The following is a 27,603-nucleotide window of genomic DNA, read 5'->3' as shown; positions in this document are numbered from 1 at the left end:
AAAACAATTGATAACAATATGATTTTTCAGCCAATGGAACACTGCATATTTCAGAATAATGCAGTAAATATTTATGAGTTGTACTTCGTGGATGGTGAGCAATCTTCATTGGTTGAAAGAACAACATCAAGAACAGTAAATGTGTTTAGAGATCCAACATCAGTTAAAAGATCAGTACAAAATTTATCATGGTCTCCTGATGGTGGTATAAAAATTGCTGTAACACATTGCAATACAGAATTCCAGCGCCCTACAACTGACTGTAGCTCAAATTCGTATATATGGGAAGTTGGTAAGATTGAAAGTTATTGAACTGCCTATTGGTTACTTTATTAAGAATAAATATGAAAATAACACTAAAAAAAGAGATAATAATTATTGATACTTGATATAATGACAAACTTACTCATTTAATGATATTGTCTCAACTGGACCAACTTTTCAAACACACAATTTTATCAAACAAATTTATCTTTAAAAATATGACTTGAGAAAATTTTCAATGACAGATAAAACTATTTTTATTACTCACATAGAATCTATTCTACCATACACACGCACGCATGTGCACACACACTTACCTAATAATAATTTGAACAGAAGCTCAACAAAAATGTATTGTGTTTTACAGCAAAAAAATGTGCTGTAGTAAACACTTCATGAAATCAGAATATTTAAAAATAAAATAATAACCAAGTAAATATTATGTAACATATAAAATCTAACTCAAATTTTTCAAACAATAGAAAAATTAAAAAACCCAAATTTAAAAAATAATATATTTAATGAAATTATACATCAACCAATACTAATCTATTTACAAAAGAACATTATACAATATTAATATTTATTATAAAATAAAACAAACGCCAAATTAATTGTTGAACCCTGTAGTATTTGACCACTTACTAAATGGATTACCTAACCATTTAAAAAAAATACATAAATATCAAAAGACTTTACTTAGATAAGTTTTAGGCCCTTATCCAAAGAATAGTAAGATCTTTAAACGAATTCGATATTTTACTTAATAAGAAAGTTATAGTGATATTTTTTTTCTAAAAAGCCTTCCATTTCCACCTCCACGGTTCAATTTTGCCCATTAACAAACTCAACCAAGATTTTGGGTCGTCATATTTTATGTATCAATTTAAAAGTGATTGGCACAAGAATACGGCAGTTATCATGTCCACAAGAAAGTGAAGTATTTATATATATATATATATATAGTAACTGACAATGGTTTTGGGGATGTGAAACGCAAAAATATGTTGAAATTTTCCAGAAGTTGAGTCATGGTACCCATTACAATAGGTAACTTTCTTATGAAATCTACCTAAAAAAGATTCTTTTAAATTTCTTCTATGATTCCTTTTAATTTGAAGATCCTTTTTTGTGTTTCTCTCATCATTGATTATTCCTGAATTGTTATATTGTAATGGTGATAAATAAACAGCTTGACTCATTCTGGCGTCTTTTCAGGTGAACTTAATATAAATTTGACTAACCATATTTGTTCAGAAGTTTGTTCTGTGTGATTACGGATATTTCCATTATGTTTGTCATACTAATACAAGACAAAATATGAGTAATATATAATATATGTAAAATATGGTTTTGTAATATTGTAATAAAAAATGTCATGTTCTTGATGAATAATATTATCAAAGAAAATTTGCTCCTCAAAAAATTATCATTTACCCTAGGTTTTACTAGATTTTAGTAGGCTTCATGCCCTTCCTCAAAAAATTCTTCTCCTGTAGGTCAGCAGTATATGATGTAAATAGATAGTTAACTGACCATTTAATAGTCAAGTCCATTGCTACTTTCTTCTTTGGTGTTCTTGTAAGTATTTACATGTCCACAAGGTTTTAGAAGGTAACTTGAGTTACCTAATGTTTAACGATCAAATATTAACAATTATATGTATATAAGACATTAAATAAATAACAGTTTTAGAGAGTATGTATGAAGACCAAAATCAAAATATTTTAATGTTTCAGAAAACCCAAATAAACCACTTTTAACGTTACAACCACCAGTATTTATAGCTAGCTTAGAATATAATCCTAAGGACTCAAACAGTTTAGTGAGTGGGTTATATAATGGGCAAGTAGCATTTTGGGATCCAAGACGTGGGTCAGAACCAGTCGAATTAAGTTCACTATATGCTAGCCATCGTGATCCTGTGTCAAGTGTTTTATGGATCAACTTAAAGTCTGGAACAGAGTTCTTCTCTGCATCAGTTGATGGACAGGTTTTTTAAAATTATTTTATTACATTAATTTATAGTTATTTAAGTGTGCTGTAGTTAAAATTTATTTTTGAATTATCTAATTAATACACCTCAGCAGTAAAAGTTTTTTTGTGAATATTCTTACTTTAATGATAAATTCTTATTTTATTAGAATAAATGTTCATAAAAAATCATTTCTTCAAAAAAAAAATGTAATCGCACATTACGTTATCGTAATGTTCGATTATACATATGTAATCGAATACATACGTAATCGTACGTTAGTACACTGTCAAGGGATTGTCTACTATGGCTGCACAATTATTGAATAGTAGAAAAATATGACAGAAGCTTAGGAGAATATACTTTCTTATAGGAGATTTATGCACATAATTTACTTAAGAATATAAATTTTAAATGTCTCTTGGGTTTATGTTTCTTAATATGTAATTACATCTGTTGCAGTTTTGCAATAAATTTAATTCTTTTATTAATTCTGTTTCATTATTATGTGTTTTTTTTTTTGCATTTCATAATTTTTTTACCATACTACACAATAAGTTTTTAAGTGACTGAGGGGGATTTGATTTTTTGTGGATAATGGTATGTTGGTTTTATAATAAATTTTATCATTGTATAAGTTAACTAATTTAAAATATTTAATGTTGATTAGTTATGTTATGGTTAAATTAATCCTTATGTTTCTGTCAAAATTATTACAACGTCCATTATTATCTATGCTCATAAAAAAATGTTATGTGGCAAATTCAGACTGAAGGTCCAAGCTTATTTTAATTTGTTAAATGTTTGTTTGTAATTTTTTACTGTAACTGGTGTTGTGTCTTGGTGCCGTACGCTAAATAAATAAATAATGTTATGTTTATGAAATAATAAACATAATAATAAATTATACACTTCATAGAATTAATAAATTAACATGACTAAAATTGATCTAGATCAGCTGTTCTCAACCTTTCAGGCTCTGTGCCCCCTTTGAACACTGATGTGAGGTCATGCCTCCCCACCACCATATGTGGTCTATCGGAATATGAAACTGAAGCTGGTTAAGTTAAGTTTGGTTAGCTGAAGCTGGTTATTAAATTAAATTTCAGATTTATTTATTTTCAACTTATTACTATTAATATACAATTTGATTAATTTTTGAAATCAAAGAATCGTAGAACTAAATAAAAAAAGTATTTGAGGTAATCTATGATCTACATACATCATTATGCATGTAATATCAGACACATTTGCAACATTAATGAGAGGGCTGGCACTGTTTGTTCTTGACAAGTTTTTGAATATTTGGTTGTAACTGTGACAAAGCACACCTCAGGTCACTTTCGACGTCCAGCCTTGCTCGATATTTTGACTATGTATGCTAATGTATAAAATCCAGATTCACAGATATATGTGGATGAAAACTGTACTAACAACTTCACAGCTTCCAAAGCAAAATATGGGTAAACATGAAAAAAAATAACCAAAAATCTTCAACATCCATGTTTGCTTGAGAAACACATTTTAGATCGATTGCCTGTTCCTGAATATGATCAGGAAGTATACAGACATCGATTTTAAAGTGATCTCTTGTCAACTTAAACTCCTCCCAGTTCTCCTAACTAACATCTGGAAAATAATCTCCAATTTCATTTTTCAGTGCTACCAAATGCCCTTCAATTCATTTATTAGGTGTAATGGAAGATTTTTTGTATCATCGAGGAGGTAATTCAATCTTGGAAAGGATGAAAAGTTTGGCTTTGAACTTTGAAGGCTGCGTTACCAAAGAGCTATCTTTTCTATGAAATGCATAACTGCATCATAAGTCTCCAGAATATTTTTCTGACCTTGTAGCTTCAAAAATGTCTGATAAATATGCCAAGTAAAAGATAAATTTATCATCTGTAAACTTGTACAGAGATCTTCTTGTCTTGAAATCATCATAAAATTTCAACTTTTGATTTTAAGTTAAGTAATCTAGTAAGCATATTACCTTTGGACAGCCAACAAACTTCTGTGTGAAAAAAAGAGTTTCTTGGTCACTTTTCAATTCTTGACACAATGCCTCAAAGAGTCTAGTATTCAAAGCACTAGATTTGACATGATTTCCTGTGTTAATTGTTATGTTTAAAGCAGCGTTGATTGATTCAGGTAGACTCTGACAAGCTAAAGCTTGACTGCGACTGACACATTGAGAACCAATTATTTTAGGGTTCTTTTTCTTAGGCAATTCTATAAATCCCAGTAGGCAATCTGTCATGGCTTGGGCTCCATCAGTACACATTCCAATAACTTTATCTCAAGAAAGGTCTCCCAAAAAAGTATGAAGAGTATAAAATACATCAACAGCTTTAGTTATCGTTTCAAGAGATATTGAAAACAATACTTTCTCAAAGAATTGTTTTTGTTTACGCCATTGGCGTAAAGTCGTTTTATTCCAATGAATTCAAGGTTATGGTCGAGTCTTGTAGTTTACAGGCCTGGTAATTTATTTTGCTTTTTTGTAAGGCTTATCTATGTGTATTTTTAAATAGGTTATTTGGATTTATTTTCGATATCAATTTCTCTCAGGCTCCAGCTTGTCTGACTATTGCATCATCGTATTGATGTTAGCTTATTTATATCACGCATTATTTCATTGCTGTTTAGTCTTAATGTATATATTAGGCTTAGTGTTTTTTATTCTCAACCAATTTCAATATTGTCATAGTTCCTAGAAGTCTATTTCTCTTTGTCTGTCCTGATGTCATTTCTTCAACTTGCGTATTCAGAAATTATTTTTATCAGTCTTACGTAGTTCTTTAGTGAACTGCTCGCTTAAATTATTTTTGTTATGTCTTCGTTCCCGAATTCCATACCGTTTCTCTAATCGTTCTCATACTAACAATAAGACACTACTCTTGTTGTCAACACACACACACTCTTCTATCCATTGCTTTGTTCGCTTCCACTACTTCTCACCACGCCAGCCTTTATTCATTCTAGTTCGGACTTTCACGTTCTGCGGATCCTGGTCCTCTTAGAGGGCCAGGCTTCGATGTTTTCTTTCTTTCGCTTAATGTTAATACTTTCGTCGTCTTCGCACTTATAAACGTTGCAGTATTTCTCTGTTAAAATATTTTCTAATTCTACTCGTCAGTTTTTCGTGATTTCACAGTTTTCTATGTTCGTCCAGCCTCGTTTCTTCGTTAAGTTATTCTTCAAATTCTACATTACTTCTCTGTGGAAAATGCTTCAATCATTACAAGTTGTCAATTCTGTCGACGCCGAATTTTCTCCAGCTTCTTATTACAATTTCAGCGAAGCAGAATTTCTTCAAACTCGTTGCTACACATTTCAGACGCCCAGTCTTGCTCAACCTCGAAGCCACATTCTCACCACTGTATTCCTGATACAACACGGCGGACTACGCCCAGGAATTTACTGTATGTATTCGTTTTACCTTCATTCACGAGTTCCTCGCTTACAAATATTTGTGTGCTACAGGCAAGTTCAGTTTTTCATTACTTGTTACGTTAAACCGTTATGTTATCATTAAAATTTGAGGTACATTCAGTTCATCATATCTATGCCTTTCAAGTTTTCAATTTCACTTTTCACAACAAGTACATTCACGACAGGTTACTTACATAAGGTTGTCATTGTTCAGCTGCAACCTATTTCACGTGCTTTATTAATTTCAATTCTGTAGTTATGATAATTAACTCTACAATTAATTTCAATGCTATTATATTGTAATTAACACTTTATTTTTATGTATACTTATCTCAATTTAATTATTGTTATTAACTCTTTTTGTACTAAAATATCATTGTGGCCTTTTTTCTACACTAAACTAGAATTACATGTATTAATTATTCAACGTTAAGTTTGTTGATGCTCTTAATTTCAGAAAAGGCCAGTGCTAATTAAGATTTATTGTAATTCGTTTATCTAAATTAATGACATCCGTTCATTGCTATTTCTCACATTATAGTATATGTCAGTAGTATAACTGTTTGACAGTTACATTTTTCTATTGATATTATGTTTTTCTAAATTTACAATTAAAATTGAGGTGTTTCATGTTCTCTTGTTTTTCAGGCTTTGTCAAAATCTGTATTTAAAAGTGTATATTCATGTTTTTTTGTTTTTTTTTTTTTTCATTTAACATCATTGTTCATATGCTGATTTCATTTGATATTTTAATGTATCATTAAATTATGTTATTTTCATAATTTCTTTTTAGTTTTTAAGGTTATGATTCAACATAAGTAAAGTTGTTTTCTTTCTCAATTAAAGTCCAATTTCTTTTGGAAAATACGAGCTGTGTTTTTTGTTAACTTTACCCAACAGTTTTCTTTCAACAAATCTGCAGTAAAACAATAACTGCGTGTTTTGAAATGTCGGTTGTTTAATCACACTTCAAAGAGATGAATGGGGAGCCCTTTACTACTTGATTTTTTAAATCCAGAGCAATTTAGTCAATTCTGCGTTTTACTGTGTCGTTTGACAGAGAAATTTTTGCAACTTTATTACAGCTGTCTTCAGAGTGTAGTACAACAAGCAGCAAGTATACAAGGTTTTATTAGTGACTCACCAATTATGTGTTATTAGTATGAGATTTCTTGTCTTTTGCTATCAACAAGGCAATTTTGAAAGAAGCTTCAACAGCTTTATTATTTTCCATTAGAAAACTTCCAATGGAATCAAGTTTCATGCGTTTAAGACAGTTTTTCTTGAAAATTAAAAAGTCAGTAGGCTTGTCAGAGCAGAATGATTTGTAGTCAAATATCGTTCCAAACGTGCAGGCCGCATTGCATCATTACTCAGAACAACATGGCAAATAACACACTGAGGTATATGACTGCAGTTTTTCTCAATGAAGATAAATCTGTATTTAACAGAGTCTTCACTATATAATCTTTTCTTTTGTAGTGATTTAGCCATTTTCAGTCATACTATAACAAGACACCAACTGTCACTCTATCTTTTTAATTTGTTTAAAACAAAGGCGTCAAGAATCAACCCACCGGGTTAGTTTAGTGGCTAAACAGGAAAAAAAAGGCGTCAAGAATCACAACAAAAATGGCGGCTCACACGCAGAGACGAATTACACGACTGACGACACTGGTACATAAGAAGCTGGAGTAGGCCTACGATTATTGTAATAATCGTGTGTTCGTGTACAACGTACAGAAAACTACGATAACTTTGAAATTATAAATGCGACCACAAAACTGAATAAATTATAGTTTTACTTTTTTATCTTTTTTTTTAAATACACTCACGTCTTCCTTGAAATTCTTCTACGCCCCTCAGGGGGGCACCCCCTAGATTGAGAACCACAGATCTAGATAATGATAAGAATATTATAATATAATGTATTTTTAAATGTAACATTTACTCTAACAAAATTTATTTAATAAAAAATCTAATAGCAGATTCAAAGGTTATTTAAAAAAATAGGTGACAGAAAAGAACGCAACTTTAAAGTTATGTCATTCATCATATACATACCAAATTAATGAAATAATATGTTAAAGAATACGATAATAAGAATTATTAACTAAATTTAACAAAACTTATGTAAATAAATAAAAACAAAAATGAAATTATCATGTGATTACATTAAGTCGGATAAAACAAGCAATCTTTGACATTACAGTTGTGCACGCCCATGATTGTTATATAAAAAAAGAAAAAACATACAAATAAAATTTGTGTTAATAAGAGAGCTTAAACTTTTGTTGTCTCAAATGTTTCAAAACAGTTTCAATTAAAGTTAACTTATTGAAACATACAAAATGGCGGCCACGTTTATCACAAAAGCATGTTTATGGTTTTTGATAAAACATAAATTTTGATAAATTTAATTTTGATAAAACTTCTATTTATGGAGATAATAACGGATTGAAAAATAAATTACATTTGCCGAATTATGACAGAAAATCGATGTTGTAATTTTGTGTTTGTTTTTATGTCGTTCATTTTACGTTCAATTCGATTAAATATTAATTGTTTTTATTTATTGTTAATTCTAGTATTGTAAATCAGTATCAAATTAAGTAATAATTTTCTCACAAAAAATTTAATATTACATAATAATAAAACAATTGATATTAATTTTTCACTTTTGAATAATTTTACACAGCTACTATTACTGTTGATCATGTTAACAAATGCTATTATCACAAGCGTATCTGGAGTGACGAGAACGCTCGTGGTACCTTCCGAAGTAGCCATCAATAAAGATTTTCCCCGAACATATGGGCAGATATTTTTAATGATTATCTTTTGGGTCCTGTCATATTATTAAATCATTTAAATGAAGAGAATTATCTTGCTCATTTGACCGAGAATCTTACATATTTTTTGGAAGATCTACCCCTACAATTAAGAGGAAATATATGGTTTTACCACAATGGAACTCCAGCACACTTCAGTCAGTTGGTATCAGATTTCCTGTAAGAAACTTTCCATGAAAAAGGGATAGACTGCAGAGGGCCAGTGGCCTGTCCTCCCCGATCATCTGACTTAAACCCTCTCGACTTCTACCTGTGGGGCCATTTGAAACATATTGTTTATTTAACTCCAATACTCAACATTGAGAATCCAAAATGGATTTCAAGAAATTATGATTACTCACAGAACTTTTGAACAGTTAAGATAATCTCTCAGAAAAAGACTGGAGACCTTTCTAATAGTGGGCACTTTGAACATCTCCTATAATTTTTAACATAGTTAATAATTAATGTAAGAATTTTTTCTATTTTTGTAAAGTTTACTAATTAAAATAAATTTTGTTCGGTTATTGAGAATCAATAGTTTTTCGCAACTTTTACTGCTAAACAACAGATAAAAACATAGAAAATCTGCTTATGTATTCACTAAATTAAGAAATTTAATGTATTTTAATACCATAGAGATAAAATAGTTAATATTGATTCACTTGTAATTATTCAGATTAATTTAACTGGTACAGATGTATTTAATAGTTTTTCTGGAATATTCATTCTGTTTATTTTCATTAACTCAAAAAAAGTGATAATTATTACTGTTATTTTTTTTAACAAAAAAAAAAAAATATTAATGCAACAAGCACATTAATTTTTTTAATATGCTAGCTGCTTCTAGGAAAACTATTTGCTCTGAGTTATAGGTTTTATATTTGAAGACAATAAGGTGAGTGCATAATTGACAGGTAGGTACAGAGAATGGTATTGCTATTTCTGGAAATAGAAAAGGAAAGACACAGCAAAGAAAACTTGGTGCTCAGTACAAATGCCATCATGGCCCTGTCATTGCACTCGAAAGAAATCCAGCATTTGTAAAGAATTTTCTAACAGTTGGTGATTGGACAGCAAGAATATGGTCTGAAGACTGTAAAGAATCTGCCATTATATGGACAAGGTAATAAGTTATTTATCAAGGTAAAAATGATTAAGAAAGACATAGCCATTCAGTTAAGAGGAACACATTATTTATTAGTTAGTAAAAGAAAAATTTTTATAAAAAATGGATCCTCTAGGTGGTGCTAAGGTCGAGATATTTTGGAAAATTGTATTTATGGTCCAATTTGGCTCATATTCAGAATATATGTTAGTTACATGAAAAGAAATATTTTTGCAAAAAATGGACCAGCTAGGTGGTACTGGGGGTCAAGATATTTATGAAAAAAAAAAACAAATATACATATAGACTTTCTTCTTTTATATATACAAAAGCCAATGTTGGTAAGTGTGTCCACTGTAGGCGAAAAACTACTGGACCGATTTTCACACAGGAAAATGAGAAAACAGGTAGTGGAGAAGGGCAAAGGCGATATGGAAAGCGGAAAAGAGAAAAATTGAAAAGGGGAAATTGGGAAAGAAAAAAGGGTAAAGGTGAAAGGTTAAATTTGTGAAGTCCTGTAATGTTCAGTTTCTTAATGTTATATCAAACTTTCAATTGTGTTAATTTAATCTACATATTTATGTATTCAAATCTAGCAACAGCGAAGCATTGCCAGGTCAGTTAGTTATAACTGGAACTTTTAGAAAGATTTTATTTTATTTATTTTCATTTATCTCTTTAAGTTACAGTTTTTTAGTGTTATTATATTCTGTTAATTTTCCAAGAAACTAAATTATTGAAGTCACTATTATTTCATCTGAAAATGGAATTATTTGAGAGTTTACATTGAAACCAATCAGTATGGATAAATATTTGTTCAATTTACATGTTCCTTAATTTAACAGCATTTATTTCAATGTTGCTCAGTTTATTGAATTCACAATTCTGGTTTTTAACATAAATTCAGCAGTATAACTATTAAGCATCAGATGAGTTCTGTGCATTTTTGTATTTTTCCCTTTTATACAGCTCCACATCTATTTCACTTAAAATTTAAGTTGTTATTTGTGATGTAATTTCTAAGTGAAGTGAACTAAATGCATTCCACGATTGTAGAACCTTATTTTATATACTAATGATGGCAAGAATTTATTGGAATGACAGTACAAGAAAAATTCCCCTATAAGTTCCAAACATAACCTTAACCCTTAATTGCTTCTTTTTTTTCAAATGAAAGTAATTTCATTGATTTTTTTTATTTCATAAGGTCTGAAATTCCCAAGCTATTACAGAACTAAATTAAATTATCTATACAGTAACTATTAAACAACCTATCAAAGAATCATCAATCATTTGGCATTATTCCAGTACTGGACAGCAGAATTTGCATATAACTTCAATTTCAAAATTTTTTAAAACTGATACAACAGGATACCACAAAAATTGATTATTAGAAATAAATATGGTAAGTTTAACTGTGTTTTGGTGGTTTACTATTACTTGAATGAATGTAAAATCTATTCTAATATGTTAAAAAGTTATTCAAGTTAGATCGAGATGTAAAGTAGAGTGTAGCGCAACGTAGAGTAAAAACTATGGACATGGCTAGATCCTGAGAGGTAGCCATCCTTGAATCTAAAAGAGGGTAGGTCTTCTACTGAATCTACCATAGTTAGTGTGTTATAGTAATGCATTATCATGACAAATCATGATTCGATTTTCATATTTATATAAATCTTCATAAAAGTATACAATTATTTAAAAACACTGTTTTTTTAAACCTGAACTTATATGCTGGCTCCTTTGTTCTTCAATGTTTACACCAATCAATCTCATCTCTTGACCTTCATTTTATTCAATATATACAGAACTTCGATCTAACATTTTATTGTGAAAAAAAAACCATTACATTTTTTTGCACTTAATACTTTTTTGATAAGTAGTATTTTTTATCATCGTTAGTTCATTACTCTCTCATATGCAAATCACTTCTTTGTGCATTATTCTGTTTATCATATATTTTCAGATATTTAATTCTAACATTTTTTTAATTTAGTTCAGCAATAATGGAAGATTTTTGTGTTTAATATTATTTTCAAATGTTCCTTTTAACTTTATTAAGATAAATTAACATGTTTGCAACACAGTTATTCTACTCAATAATAATTAGCCAGGGATCAACATACCACGTAGTTTTCCATTAAAATTAATTCATAAACTAAATATGTATTTTCCCTACCCCTTCCAGAAACGGTTTGACTGAGTGTTTTAATTCAATCACATACGTCTGATCAGTGAAGGTTTCTGTAAGGAAGAGTGAGTAAGTTTTCAGCTGCCAACTATACTGTTGAATTAAGATATTTTACCGCATTATTAATACACCTATTATAAACATAAAAAATAACTATCCATAAACAAAAATGAGTTTATACAATACCATTTTATGGAAGTAATTTATTTTTCTTTTAAACATAGTTTATTTAAATAATATTACCTATTTCAGCAATAAAAGTCTCAGATAATTCAATTTTATGATTTTTAGGTCTGTGATGAGCCACTAAGAAGTATCCGCTGTCATGAAAATGGGCAGTTAATAGCAGTTGGAAACAATAAAGGAACATCATACCTTGTTGAATTCTCTGAAAATCTAGCCACATCAGCTAAGAATGATAAAGCTTTGTTGACTGCTGTCAGTAATAAACCTCATTCACATAATACGTTATATGTAACTTGGCCATGACTTATGAATACTCAATTCAGAAAAGATTAGATCCCAAACCCAAGCACAAATGCCAAAAAAAAATAAATAAATAAATTAGGGTTAATGTTTCAGATTAAAGATTAGTTTATTGATAATTTCTAAGGTGTATGAAATAAAGATAAAATTAAATTCTTCAAAAGTCAATTAGAAATTACAAAGGATAGTAGTAGGCTTTGCTGGTCTTCATTCAGTTGTTTTAAACATTGGTTTTTTTAAGGCAATAAAGGTTTAACTAATTAATTTTAAGAACCATATGAGGTCTGTCCAGAAAATAACCAAACATTTTTAATTAAACGCCAATGAAGATATTTAGTGATGTGCAGTTGGCAGCATTGTGTTCCTCCTCTGTAACCACATATTCTTTGATTGTTGATATCTTTAGTTTTCATGTTGTTGTTATTTGAGTGCAATGTGTTTTAAGTGTTTGTAATGTGCTTCTGAAAATCGTACATTACAAAAATTGCTACTAACGATACAATGTTAAATTTGGCATGAAACTGGGGAAAACTTTCACAGAAACATTTCAGCTTTTGAAAGAATCTTACGAGGATGATGCTTTGAGTCGTACGCAATGTTACGAATGGTTTTCACAATTTAGAAGTTGTTATCAATCAAGAAGGCCTTTGACTTCAACTGATGACACACACATTCAGAAAATCAATGATCTGGTGCACGCAAATTGTCAATTGACCATCAGAAAACTTGCAGAAGAGGTAGCATCTCAATTGTATCATGCCATGACATTTTGACTGAAAAATTGAACATGGATCGAGTTGCAGCAAAGTTTGTTCCTCATTTGATAACCGAACAGTAGAAAAAAATAGACCAAACAGAGTGGACGTTTGTCAAAAACTTCCTGAACAATCCAATGATAATGAAACATGCAAAGGATCATAACGGGAGACAAAAGCTGGGTTTACAGTGACGACACTGAGACAAAAGTTCCGTAATCATAATGGATTAGCAAAGGATCTCCATGCTCCAAGAAAGCACGTCATTCTCGATCTACTTTGCCAATATGTGAAAAAATCAGATGACTGTCCTCCCTCAGCCTCCGTACAATTTTTCCGTTTCAATTTTTTTTTATTTTCAAAATTAAAATCAGTGAGAAAGGACTTGTCTTGAGACTCTTGATGACATTAAAGCAAATTTGTCACGAACCTTAAAGGCTATTTCAAATGAAGCTATCCCGGGGACTGCTTTGCGAAGTGGAATCTCTGCAGGGAAAAGTGTGTGAATAGGGGAGGGGAGTATTATGAAGGGGACAAGGACCAATAATCTGTCAAATTAATAATAAAGATTAAAAATAAGTTTGGTTACTTTTTGAATAGACCTCGTATTTTATTTCACTTTGAAAAGGTAATAAAGGTATAACTATTATTTGGTAATTGATCTTTAAAGATCATCAACGATATTTTGATGCAATCTGGATTTTAGTAAGCTAATATATATTTATTTGAAGCCAGTAAATAAGATTCATGTACAACAAATTTCAGTAAAATTAAAAATTAATCTTTTCACATGTATTTACATCAAAAGTGCAACCTTTGCTAAAAAACGAATAATTTATTAAAAAAAATAACATTCACTCATTTCAAACTAAAAAAAGATAGAACCATTTTCACGTTAAATGATATTACTTAAATGTGAGAAATTACATTGTGCTTCTATTTTTAACAATTACCTAATGACATATAAAATTTTCTAACCAATTTATTAAAAATTAGCTCCCCATCACACCTGCGCTATATGGTTACTTGTGTTTCCTCATAGCGGTCAATTCTTTTATTTTATGTTCTTTAGTCAAGTAACCAGAGATAGGTGTAGCAGGACACACATACAGTTACAGTGGCAGTGGCTGTGTTGGTTGAGCAACAGCACCATATACCTTCAAACTACTTAAAAAATCAGAATTAAAAAAAGAATTAAATGGATTTTAAATATTTATCTGAAGAATATTTGTCAGCCCAAATCTACTGAATACCTAGTTTATTGTAGTCGAGACTGGGAAACTTTACAGTCATTGTTAAATTTTTTTCTTTCTTCATCCCCTTTCAAATTGTTTCTTTACCTTTATTCATCCCCTTTCAAATTTCAAAAACCTAGAAATTGGTTTACTGACAAGAAGGATTACACTCATCAAAAGACAACTGACTTCATTTGTTACCAAGAAATTAAAAAAATAAAGTTTAAAAAAAAAATCCATTTTAACTCTTTTAATTTTTGAATTTCAAAAATGTACAAATCAATTTTTAGATATTCATATTAAGATTACACACAAAATAATTAAGTTGATATCTATGTCCTGTTACTGAGAAATAAACAAAAAAAAAAACAATTTCATTGTTACTCCATTTTAACCCATTAAACTCAGAATTTCAAAATGGATTTTTTTAGCATGCACTTAACATCGTAAGAAGAAAGTGTATTTGATTATAATGTAGCCAACCCATTTTCTAACACTATTAAATTGATAGAACTGCAGGGTATATTATATTATATTATATTTTACAGCGTTTTGATTTTCTGGTAGCAGAATCTATTGACATTCCAAATTACATGTTCTGGAAAGTCCGAAGCTGGAAAACTTGCAGGATTCGGAGAATTCAAATATTCTGGAAGATAGTGGACTGCATCTTTAGTATTGATTACAGAATCTACAGATCGACATTCCTTGCTTTGCCCTTCAACTTTTTCTAAAATCATACTATTAATTTTAAATGCAGAAATATTTTCGCAAAGGCACTCATACACTCGTATGGTTTTTGTAACAGCTTACTAATTTCTGAATAAATATTGGAAATGAGATCATCCATTGTATGTACAAAGGTACCAATGTTCTCATCAACAGAAGTGTAACTATCATTGTGAGGAAGAGTCCCATTTCCAATGTTTAGTAGTTTTAAGGGAAAGTTTGCATTGCCACCCTCAAGATGAACTCTCATATTAGTTCTTAAGTTAATAGTGAGGACAAATTTCCATAAGGGTGATGATTTAAGGCATGCCTGATCAACATCAGCCCTACTTCCTCTCGCGATGACAGGCAATGTTTGCTGAAAGTCTCAGCAAACATGAAAGGTACCACCCATTAATTTACCACATGATCTAATATCTCAAAGGGTTCGATCAATGGCTTCAATATGAACTCAATGACCCATTGTGCATTCATCCCACACTATAAGTTTAGAATATTACAAAATTTGTGCAAGTGGACCATTGTTACAAACAGAACCAACACATTTTTGCCCTTATGCAACATTTAATGGTAACTTAAAAGTGGAACATGCTCCCATCATTTATAAGTCTAGTAACTATTCCTCATGATGCTACACTGATTGCAACGTTTTTAGTTGGCAAACTTGAAACAGATTGATTAAGAAAGTTTTCCCAGTGCTTCTAGGATTAACTACAGAAAATGATCTTTGGGTTGTTGCTAGCAATACTGTCATTTATACCATCAAACACCTGAGTTTGTTCTGGTACTAATTTAGGAGGATTAATACTTACAAATTCTTCCTGTTCATCAACGTCGAAAGAAAGTCTTAACATTGTATCATAAGCATTAATAGCTTCTAGATTATCATGTGTTTGTGTTTCTAAACTGAAATCACATAAGTATAACAACAATGAAGCTCAGCGAGACCTCTATTCAATATTTTATCTGAAATTGTAATCTCAGTATTATTGGTTTGATGTCAGATTTAATATAAAATATCTTTACAAAAATCTTTTTGGAACATTTCCCACAATATGGTCGACTGGGCAGGATTACAAAAAACTAATACAATTGCAAGTATTTCTCTCAATTTAAGCAAAGATTGACAGATTGAAGGATCAGCAAGCGTGTCTTTCCAGTAATTTGTATTTTCCAATACGTCAAGTGCAGCACAAGCAGCTTTATATGTTTGGTGTAGCACACCATCAACAGTTTTCAATTAATCAAAAGATACAGGTCCTTTAACATTATGCAATAACATATGCAGATGAAAGTATTCACTATGGTTTAAGATGAACAGTATATACTCTACCCAGAGCAGCATCCTTTTTGATTCCAGGAAATCCTTCAATGTCAGTACCACGCTTTCTTCTGAAAATAAGTCAGATTGACAAAGCACAAAAATGCAAGAATGGTCTTCTGAGGACTTTCAAGGACTCTGGAGATTTTTTCAGTAAAATAAATACATTGATAGTTTGCTAAGTGAACAATAGTGGGATAATGTGATGTATTGGAAAGTCAAAAAATCACCAATCAGCCTCAGATGTACATATATCAATAATGAATTGATTCAATTTATCTCTTTCATTTTCAACTGAAAAAGTTGCTTGATCTGAACCTTTGGTAATATATTGGCAGATACATCGAACTGCTTGCACAGAGTTGCAAAATTCAACATTTTGAGGATAGGTTTTTGAACATTTTCCATTTATCATACACGTTGATGACCTATTTATATCACCACATGGTCCGTGACACTTATGTTGACAAACAATGTCGTATAATAATCGGTCAACATTTTTATCGTGGAGTTCAGCAGATGATAAGATCAATTTAGTCAGGTGATATTTTAGTTTCTAACCATACCAATGTGACAATGAGTTAAGCCTCGTCTTTGCCACTCAACACTTAGCACAAAGCAGTTGACCAAACCAAATATTTCTTTTCTGTTAATAAGGTTTAGGAGATTTTCATTTTAAAATGGAAAACTCTGGATATAATATCGTGTCTATCAATAGATTTTTTACCACTGAATAGTTTGATTTTTATTTCTGGCCATACAGAATTGCACATAAAAGTGATAAATAAATCTGGACACCATGTTTACGCATGCATGTCGTAGCATAGCATCTTGAGATTTCTCATACATATACCGTGGGTGAACTAGTGAAAGATGAAGAAAGTATAACATTTTGATCATGTTAGCATTAACATTGGTGTCTTATTGTATAGTATCTTGAAGTTGAATGTAATCATCAGCACGTAATTTTTTTTTTGATATTACAAATAAAGGCTAATCTTTCAGTGATGATTTTGACTATCATGTCAACACAATATTGATTAAGTAAGTTTTTGTAATAATGTAAAAAATTGTCAATGTTATCCCGAACTGCATTGCAATAAATTTTCTGCATGCAGAAAACATTTCTTTTGTTCATTATTATTAAGCAGATTAGTTAGATACTAACTAATCTTCACCCTTAAGATTATCTTAACAATCTTCACAACATAAGATTATATCTCTAGGTCCTTTATCTTCATCAACTAGTAAAACAGCAACTTCATTAGTAGTTGGAGCATTATAGCGACCCCTATGCTGACTAACAGGTACATGATCAGCATGAATTATTAATTTTAAATCTTCTGCATTATCCAAAGGTGTGTCGTCAATATTGCATTTAAACTCTCTGATCAAATTATTATGTTCCAGCAAGTTTGCTGGAATGCTATTGTTAGTTCCTTCTTCAAATTTGGAATAATATTAGAGAAGTTTGATCAGCATCAGAAAGAAAGTAAATGTTGGCAATTGACATCAGGTGCTGGCAATAAACTTTCTATGAGATTGTAAATTTCACCTTGAATTTTAAACATAGGCATAAAATTCCTTTCTACAATTTGTTTAGCACTGAAAGAAGTCATTTGAAATAAGGTGTTGTATTTTCCAAAATTATTGAGAAATTGTTTTGACAATGGATGAGATCCTGAAACTAAGCTGTTGATTGATTGGTAGCTCATTAAGTGTAGGAATTTCCCACCAGAACAACTCGTGCCAGGTGATTATCTTTCCACTTTTTTGCAAAACAGTGACTGTATATTTTAATCATTGTACCAATTTGTAAATCTTTGCTATTAATATAATCCAAATGAGGATCGTATTCAAAAGCAGATCCGAACTTTATAGTGGCTTTCCTGTATTGTATAGCATCATAAAATAAATCCTCATGCTCTTTCATAGTCTCATGTAAATGCGATGTAGACATTCACCTCGCATCTGTTAATTTTCTATCAATATTACATTTCTTCCGTTTCAACATGATTTTAGAAAAAGTACTCAAAATTGCTAATTTTTATTTATTGCCGAACACCGCCAAAATCTCTATAAAAATGATGGTGCATGGGTTTGTTTGTTTGTCATATGTGCTCACATTTTTATTTTAGCTGCTATTGGTGCAGAGCAAACCAATGGTGGTGCGCCGGGTAACTGTACACACACACACACACACACACACACACAGCTCCCTCCATGCTAAAAGCAAAGCTTTACTTTATGCTCTCTCCCGCTAGAAGCAGTTCGTTTTCAATTAATTTACAGATTTAATTGAACTACTGCATTAACCTAACTACTATAATTATATCAAAGAAACAAATTAAAATTGTCTATTATTCAATAATTAACAACTATCGGCAGCTTACGCTCTCGTTATTAAGTAGACTGAATGTAGAACAGCAACATGTCTGCCACCTATTTTTTTTTTTATTTTTTTTTTAAAACATCCCGGCCTCCGCCGTTAGGCTATGCGCAGGAATGTCGGAGTGTCGTGTGGCAGTCGACTGCCCCCCTGTCTTGCCTTTTCTTTGGCGTCCCATCGGGGTCCTCTCAGTTTTATCAAGATGCAGTAGCCCTCACTTCTGGACGACCACTACATCCCTCCACTGAGAGGCTACCCTTCCCGTCCCTACATTAGGTTGCCGGCTACGCCTTGCGCGAAGCCAGCAAACCGCCGCGTCCCCCTATCCACCCTCTCACACTTGAGGGTCCCAAATGCATCATCGGAGCACCCCAACTGACCTTCATTCTTGCATATGAAGGAGCCAAAGCGTCCTATGCATCCAGGCTACCTCCCTGGCCCTGCACGGCGACTACGATTCGCCCCCTGTATTTTTTATTATTTTTTTTTTCACACCCATCCGCAGGACACAACACAAGTAATAAAACACACTCACTCTCACTGACACCACCACTTAGCCGCCATCAGGAAAACGCAGTTAAGCCTAGTAACACACCCATACAGAATACATAATTAATAAAAGTCTACTCTTCCCATCCGTCTCATTCTTCGGCTTCGTCACCGCTGGTCGTGGCCTTCCTACACACGGTCGCAGTGATCGTGTATGCCATCCCGCCAGCAATATAAACACAAAAACATAAACAAAAGAAATGAAATACACACTACAATAAAATAAAATTCGGTAAACACAGTAACTTCCCGCTGCTGCGGCAGCTCTCGTCGAAGTCAGCCACCACTATCACGTTGGCTGCGATTGCATTCCTCAACCAGCAGCAAAACACAAAACAACTCAATAAAATAAGATAAAATAAAACACAATCAGGACAATAGCGAAGAACCCTCCCTTCAGTTGCAGTCCATCACGTTGGTGTCTGAACTTATTCCTCCTTCTGCAAACGCGGGCACGTTCGCTGTGAGTGCCATCGTAGCCGTTAGCAGGAACGGAAACACAATCGATAAAATAAAATAATACCACAGTCATACAAAACAAGGAAAATACATAATAAATGAAACCCACACTTCATGTTGTCTCTTCGGCGATGTCACCTCTAGCCGTGGCCCTCCTGCACACGGTGAAGCGATCGTGCTTGTCATCTCGAGTTGGCCGAAGAGTACCAACCACAGTGACAATGGAGACAATGAATTCACAATACGATACAACACAAAAATAAAATATATAATAGAAGAAACACACAGTATACTCGCTAGGGACATTCCTGCTTACCCGCGCCTAGAAGTCTTCTCCCAACTCTCTTCCATGTTCCTCCTTCGTCTTCAGCCACCATGCTCTGTACCGTCTCCCATTCTCTCTTCCCTTTCAGCATGTGAGCTACAGTTGTTTCTGGAGTGAGGCCATCTGTGCCACGCCTACGCCGGACCACAGCCCACCTTTCGCACTCGTAAAAGGTGTGCTCCGGCGTGTCATCCTGGCCGCAGTAGAAGCACCTCCGTGTCCGTCTTCTCTTGAACCGATGTAGGTAGACCCCGAACTCCCCGTGTCCAGACAGGAACTGCGTGAGGAAGTAATCTACCTCCCCGTGCCTCCGCCTGACCCACGGTCCCAAGTCCGGGATCAGTCTCCTGGTCCATGCCCCAGCCGTAGCCGTTCTTCTTTCCCGAAAGTGCGTCCTTCCAGGCCGGGACCGCGTACAGCAAAACGGAGGAAACCACTGAAAGGATCAGCCGTCGCTTGCTCGCCCGTGGTCCGCCCTTGTTGCCCATTAGTTTTTGTAGAGCGTCTTGTATCTGCTCGGCCCTCTTCGTGATTTCTCTGAGGTGGGTGTTAGACAGCCCATTCTTGTCAATCCACACGCCCAGGTACTTAGCGCAACCGGACGTGTGGACCCGTACGTCGTCCATCATGAAGGACATTCCCCTCAGTCTTCTTCTGCCGGTGATCGGGACAGCCGCCGTCTTGTGCGGTGCCAGTCGTAGTCCTCTCTCCCCCAGCCATCTGCTGACGACTGCCACCGCCAAGTTTGCCTTATCTTCTACCTCCTCCTCCGTTCGTCCCGACACCATCAGCGCGAGGTCATCTGCGTACGCGACCGACTGGCATCCTTCCGGGAGTTCTTCCCTCAGAAGGCCGTCGTACGCGATGTTCCAAAGAAGAGGCCCAAGCACCGACCCCTGCGGAACGCCTCCAAACATGTTGAAGTCATCTTCTCCTTCCTCTGTGCGTACCCGCAGAGATCTCTCATGCAGGTAGTCATTTATTACGGCGAGCAAGTAGCCGCTGATCCCTCTCTTCCGGACTATTCCCATGATCACTCCCCATGGCACGCTGTTAAATGCATTCCTGATGTCTAGGAGAATGATCAATGGGATCTTCCTTCGTCGCCACGTGCCTACCGACTGGACTCTGGCCCACTCTAGCACCCGTCGGACGGCGTCGACGGTTGATCTTCCCCGAACGAAGCCGTACTGGTCTGGGGAAAGACCTCCGCCCGCCTCAATCTCCGACCGCAGTCTTTCAGCCAGCTCTCTCAGTCTCTCATACAGCTTTCCCATCGTATTGATGAGGCAGATCGGCCGGTATTTCCTGGTTTCCAGGATGAGGCAGGATCGGCTCCCGGTTTCGGGAGGAGGACCAACCTGGCCTCCTTCCAACAGCCGGGAAAACTCCCCGTGGACAATGCCCCATTGAACACTGTCCACGGGTGCCTATCCACCAACACCTTCACGATGGACCCAGGGATGTTATCTGGGCCCGGGCTCTTCCGCAGGCTCATCTTCTTGGATGCCCACTGTAGTTCTTCTACAGTGAAGCGCCTTTGTTGATCACCAGCTATCGGTTCCCATTCCTCCTCTTCGACGTGGAAGAGCTCCGTTATCGCTGTGAGAGACTGTTCCCTTGTCAATGGGGTCAGGCGCCTACCAAACTTCTTGGTGACGATCTGGTAGGCCCTGCCCCACGGATCTTGCTCCAGGTCTTCCACGAGGTGTTGCCACGCCTCTTGTTTGGCAGCCTTAATGGCTCTGCAAAGACTTCCTCGTGCCGCGTGGAACACCTCCGTTTCCTCCTGTAGGCGCTCAGAGTCCCTTCGTCGTGCGCGCTGCATCCTCCGCCTTGCTGTTTTGGCTTCACCACGCAGTCTTGCAATGTCCCTGTTCCACCAATAAACATTCTTTACGCGTCTCCCAGGCTGTGGCCGCTGTTTCACACATTCCCCTTGTAGGATGGCCATGAATTCCTCGGGGGTGTGAACACGCCTACGAGCCACCTCTGGTGCCGTCCTATCCGCTACCGTCGCGGCCTGCTGTTCCGACGGCTTCCAGATAGGGTCCGGTTCCGCTAGACCCCTTCCGCCTCCTTGTATTTCAAAAATTATGGCTTTGTGGTCGCTGGCAAAATCATCTTCTACTACCTGCCAGCCCACTATCCTTCTTGCCACCCTATCCGAGGCCGCTGTCAGATCCAACACCGATCCATCACCCCTTGCGTCGTATGTAGGCACCCTAGGCGTGTTCATGACCAGCAGTCCCGCGACCCCAAGCATTGTAGCTAGGGTGTAGCCTCTCCGCGTGGACCGGCACCCTCCGAGTTCAGTGCATTCGGAGTTGAAGTCCCCGGTCAAAAGTACCAGGAACCCAACCCTCCGTATGCATCCCTCCAGGTTACCGATGAATTCTTCATGTCGATCCATTCCGCAGTTGGGAGAGATTTACCCATTGATCACCGTGAGTTGATGAATGTCTACAGCCACGAACCCTCTACCTCTAACTACCTTCGTGACTGCAAACCTGCCAGTGACATTCCGTATAGCAGCATTGCCATCCTGGTCAACATACCAGTGGCCTGAGTTAACCAGCCGCTGATTAGGTTCCACGACCACATGTCTGCCACCTAGCAGAGAGCCAATACACTACCAACTCTTACACTACCGTAAAAAGTTGTTGAGCACAACATATCCTCTGCCTAGTGGAGAGTCAACATTATTGGAAAGTAAAGCATTATCGTTAACACATATTTTTTATTGTTGTTTTTAATGTTTTTTTGAGATGAAATATATCTACAAGCCTTCTCAGTCATGCTAAGAAATATGGGAAAAATTTGGTTGCAATTGATTAGGTTGTTTTTTTGTTTTATGCCGAACAAAAAACCCCCTTCCTGTATGTATAATAGTATAGATAAATTAAAAAGCTTCTCTTTTATTATACAAATATTACTGTTAATAAGTTTTTAATAATACTAATTAAATAAATATTTTGCATAATTATTTATAAATACATAATTAAATATTTGTAATGTCTTTAAAGTTGCAAATTTCCCAGCTTGCTGTTATTTTATGTTTATTATTATGAACAATAATAATTTTTCTCTGTTTATTGTATTGATAATCTGATCAACAAAGCTTTCTGTGGTTTTCCCTGATGCTTCAAGAAAATTAAACATATTGCTAAAAAAAAAAAAAATTATAACATTTCAGATGTTTGAGAGAGAGAGTCGAAGAGAGAAGATAATAGAAGGCAAGATGAGAGAAGTAAGATTAAAGGTTAAAGTGAGAATAAGTGAACAAAAAGAAGTAGGACCAAAACCAGTACCAGTTATGTCTGCAGCTGAACTAATGTTGGAAGCTGCTGAAAAGGACTTCAATGATTTGTTGGGGAAGGTATATAATGAAAATATATTTTAAGAAGTATTTTTCATTTATATAATTACAGATTTGTCAGTTAAAACAGAAACATATTTGAGATACCTTTTTCCTTTAACACTTGTTAACGTGCTACTGCAGCTGCAGTTACCCAAGTCATAAAGGTACGTTCTTTGTTCACAACAAAACGTGTCTCCTCTTAAATGCACAAAAAGGAACTGATATTTTTTAGACAGAGTTTTTTCAATTTTCACTGAATTTCCTTTCAGTGAACTTAAATAATATTACATATACAGTTTTGATTCATCATTAGTAGAGCCATATATAAATAAAGGGTTCTGGAGAAGACTGTAAACTGCCCTAATTGATCATCATTTTCACCATTCATTCCCTTTTCCTTATCCTTCACTCCTTCTTCCCCATTATAAGTTTTATGGATGCAGATCTGACTATCAACTATTAAGTTTTCCATGCTGAGGATTCCTGAAAAGCCCCAGTTGTATCTAATTGGTGAAGGGGCTGTCTGTAGATAGACCAGGATAATCTGTTATTTGTCAGGTTGCTGACAAGCCTAATGGTTAAGTAATTATTGGACAAACCTGAAATGAATAATAAGTACACATTTGTTACACCTATAGCATTGAGAAATCAAGTTAGATCTACTGAAGAGGCTGCTGTCATCAATATTCATTGGAAAGCAAACAACAGATTGGTAATAAAATTATTGATAACAAACCTAATGTACATGTACAATAAATTAAACCAATTGCTTAATAGCAATCAGCTCTTACTTTTGGTATTACCTATATCTAAACCTGTATAATAATACCTTAATACACCTATATATATAATTAAACCTTTATAATGACAAGTGTCATATAATTGCAATAATATAGAGGCATCTTAATTCCATCGCAAAACCATTCCATAGGTCAGAATATGCATCTCTACAGAGAACATAATTTTCACACCAAGTGTAGTATTTATTAATACTACTACAATAACCATATATTAAACAAAATAATCATAATTCTATTGTTACATATTTTGTAATTCCAAATTATTAGTTAATTCAAATTTCAAAATTTTTAAAGTTGAAAACTTGCAAAAATGTGATACAATAAAATAGATTTTATAATAAATGAATATAATATATTCATGTTTTAGGCTTATTCTATGCATTCTCATAGCTAAACAGTTCAATGGTCTGAAGAGGAGGGCATGGAAGTCATTGATCCTCGCCCTCAATTCATCTATAATAATGGATTTATTTAGTGGATTATAGTAGATTTATTTTTATTTATTTAATAAATTAATTTTTGATAGGTACGTCATGCCTCTTCTTTTAGTTTGTTGGTTGATAAGACTGGAAGTCACAGATATGTCTTCCAGACTTCCAAAAAAACATTTACCTTCTTTTGGTAAGGCTTTGACAAATCTAACTTGATATGCAGAGGTAGAAAGAGAACTTTATTCGAATCTGTGACAGCTTTTGGAGCACATTTGTGGTTCCAGGTTCTAATCAAGCTCCTTTTGACCAATCTTTCCTTATCCAATGATTATACCAGTCACACAAAAAACAAGGAAACTTTGTGTATCAATATTATTTTGAGATCACCATTTAGGACGAATCTATGCCAATCGGTACTTTTGTAAAGAATGTTAACTTGAATGTTAAAGACTAATTCTCCTTCTAAAAAATATGGAAGAAAATCCTTTTCTCTGTATCTGAACCAGGAAAATGAGGTGCCAGCTGCTAGCGGGTTCTTCTCTTTAATCCTTGAACCAAACAATTCTGAATTTTCTTTGCTCAGATGTAAGTCTCAAACCAAATCGTTTAATTCAGACTGTAAATAAAGCTATGGTGTACAGCTATCTATCTCCAGGTTAGTACTCCTTGATGTGAAATCACTTGTGGAACCATCTATTAAGTAAATTTCTGGATGAATTGGCACTGGTACGTCTGGGTATAAAGCAGATCACATACTTGGATTCACGATTTTTATTCTTTAAAAATAGAAGAGTTAATAAAAAACTCTTCAAAGTAAAATTGTGAACACCGCTACACCACTGGAACTCCCAATCTGATTGCTTCTTGTTCATCCTTTGACCACCATTGAAGTCCTTCAACACATGTGTAGCAAATATAGTGGGGTGCTCAAGTTTTGTTTTGAGCACCTATTCTCAGTCCAAAACGATCCTATTCTCGGTACACTTGTACGAAACATTTCTTTTTTGCCTTTACGCTATTAACTCACCACAAATGCAACAAAAAGAATCTGCAGAATTCTCATAATTTCAAACCCTCCCCTCCGCTTCAGACCGCTCAAGTATTTAGCTATAAAAATGCATAGTATAAGCCAAAAAAGTGAATACATTATATTAATTTATTATTAAAATAAAAACGTGCACAATTTTACAAATTTTGATTTAAAATTTGCAATTTGCGAAAAATGCTGGTGTGATGGTTATTTTCAGATTCAGCACCAAAAATACATACAAATCGATTATCAAAAGTTAAAGAACATTCCACAACCCAAATTTTTTGCAGGCTTGTGTCATTTACTGTTTAAATCTTTTTTGCTCTGTTGTACAATCAATTGTCTTATTTTCAACTATCACCTTTTCTACTTCATACTGGGCTCACTTTACAGCCAATGCTCTTAATTTTATTTACAGCTGTCCAAAATCATTATTATTATCTGTCCAAGATCATATGGATTATTTATTTATGTATACAAAGTAAGTTTCCGAAATTAAATAGAAATAGATTTAAAGATTTAACGAATTTACTCACATGCCCTCTACACAGAACCATTCTCTAGTTATACACTTGTTACAGCGCCAGTAGAGATTAAATACACTCTGGAGATTAAATACTTCAAGCCTTCAACTGCTTGGTGCAAGCCCTTTAGATTGCTGAAATGTCTTTGGAAATGCAGACTTTCATCTTCAACGTGTTAAAATTGCATTGCCGTGCAAGAGAGTCCAACTGCTCGGATCCCCGTACTCCGGCCAGATTCAATGAATGTGACGTATCAGGCATTTCATTACTTCCAAATAGAATTCACAGTTTGACCACTTGGGACAAATTCATGATGAATCAAGCCCTTTGTGTCGAAGAATTCAATCAACATCGTTTTCACTCTTGATTTTTGCTTGCTGCCTGACTTTTGCGAGTCTTTGTGACTCCAGGACTCAACCAAGCAGTGGATTGACACTTCATTCGATCGTACATGAAGCACCAGCTTTCATGCCCAGTTACAACAATTCAACAAAGTCTTTGAGTGCAAGAAAGACACACCTGTTTTTGTTCTTCAGTCAAGGAATGAAACACACCTTTTGGTGGTTCATTTTTTCTGTTAGAACTGTACATACCATGTCTGATGAGGTTGTTTTCGTGAACAGCTGTTGACAAACAGATGTCATCATTCAACGATCTCTACCATCTTTAAACCGCTTCCACCATGTGTATGTTGTATGAGAGATGCAGCTTCATTGCTCAATGCTTGCTTTATCATAGAATAAGTCAAATACAAAATTTTATCACGCTTCTCTGTTCCATGTTGTGAGCTCACACAAGGTCACATGAACACAACATATGCAGCCAAATATACTTATAGTTACATATACTTATTTACATACTTATCTCCTGCAGAGATGCCCATGGGCATCTGTACTGCAGCCTGATGTATGAAACTTAATCTAAATACATGAAAAATTACCAATTGACAAAACAACTATTGTTTTTGCAAACAACTATTGTTATTTGTTTATTTGCATTATCTTATATAATTATCTGCATTAGCAATTATTGTGCCCCTATTAAGTAAATCTTTTCATGCCTTTGTGGCTGAAAAATGAAGAGGGTTGTGCAACAGCATGTTGCACAACTCTAAAGTAACGTATTGGCAAGAGCTTACTTTTAAATGAGACAAACCTAATTAAAACTTATATTCTGCTGCAGGAGACAATAAAGGGTGGATCTGATCTGAAAGATGTCTTGGTAGAAACTGCTGATGCTGATGGTGATGATGGTGATGCAACTGATCAACAACCACTACCAGCAATTGCACAAAAACCATCTGAGGAAGAAAGACCACCTCAGCAAGAGGAACCATCAGAAACATCAAAACAATAATTACTATTTTAATGAGTACTTTTTAAATAGACTTTTAAAAAAGTCCTTA

The 27,603-nt window shown here is 34.2% G+C and overlaps 1 protein-coding gene across 1 annotated transcript; it reads left to right on the top strand.

The window, feature by feature from the left end:
- Positions 1 to 18: 18 nt before the first annotated feature.
- On the top strand, positions 19 to 27,554 carry LOC142326946 (dynein axonemal intermediate chain 2-like). Its single transcript, XM_075369676.1, has 7 exons — positions 19 to 292; positions 2,004 to 2,257; positions 9,423 to 9,631; positions 10,459 to 10,522; positions 12,096 to 12,242; positions 23,249 to 23,431; positions 27,381 to 27,554. The coding sequence occupies exons 1-7, from the start codon at positions 19 to 21 to the stop codon at positions 27,552 to 27,554; spliced, it is 1,305 nt and encodes a 434-aa protein (XP_075225791.1).
- Positions 27,555 to 27,603: the final 49 nt, after the last annotated feature.

The sequence above is a fragment of the Lycorma delicatula genome, chromosome 6 (genome assembly GCF_047948215.1).
Source record: "Lycorma delicatula isolate Av1 chromosome 6, ASM4794821v1, whole genome shotgun sequence".
Taxonomy (NCBI): Eukaryota; Metazoa; Arthropoda; class Insecta; order Hemiptera; family Fulgoridae; genus Lycorma; species Lycorma delicatula.
This window is presented reverse-complemented; position numbering and strand designations above follow the sequence as displayed.

What these genes read in the sequence shown, in the direction of transcription:
- LOC142326946 (XM_075369676.1), top strand. Translation starts at nt 19, where the DNA reads ATGATTTTTCAGCCAATGGAACACTGCATATTTCAGAATAATGCAGTA. An exon ending in TTCGTATATATGGGAAGTTG is followed by an intron (nt 293 to 2,003) that starts GTAAGATTGAAA and finishes TTAATGTTTCAG; the next exon opens with AAAACCCAAATAAACCACTT. An exon ending in TTTTTAACATAAATTCAGCA is followed by an intron (nt 10,523 to 12,095) that starts GTATAACTATTA and finishes TATGATTTTTAG; the next exon opens with GTCTGTGATGAGCCACTAAG.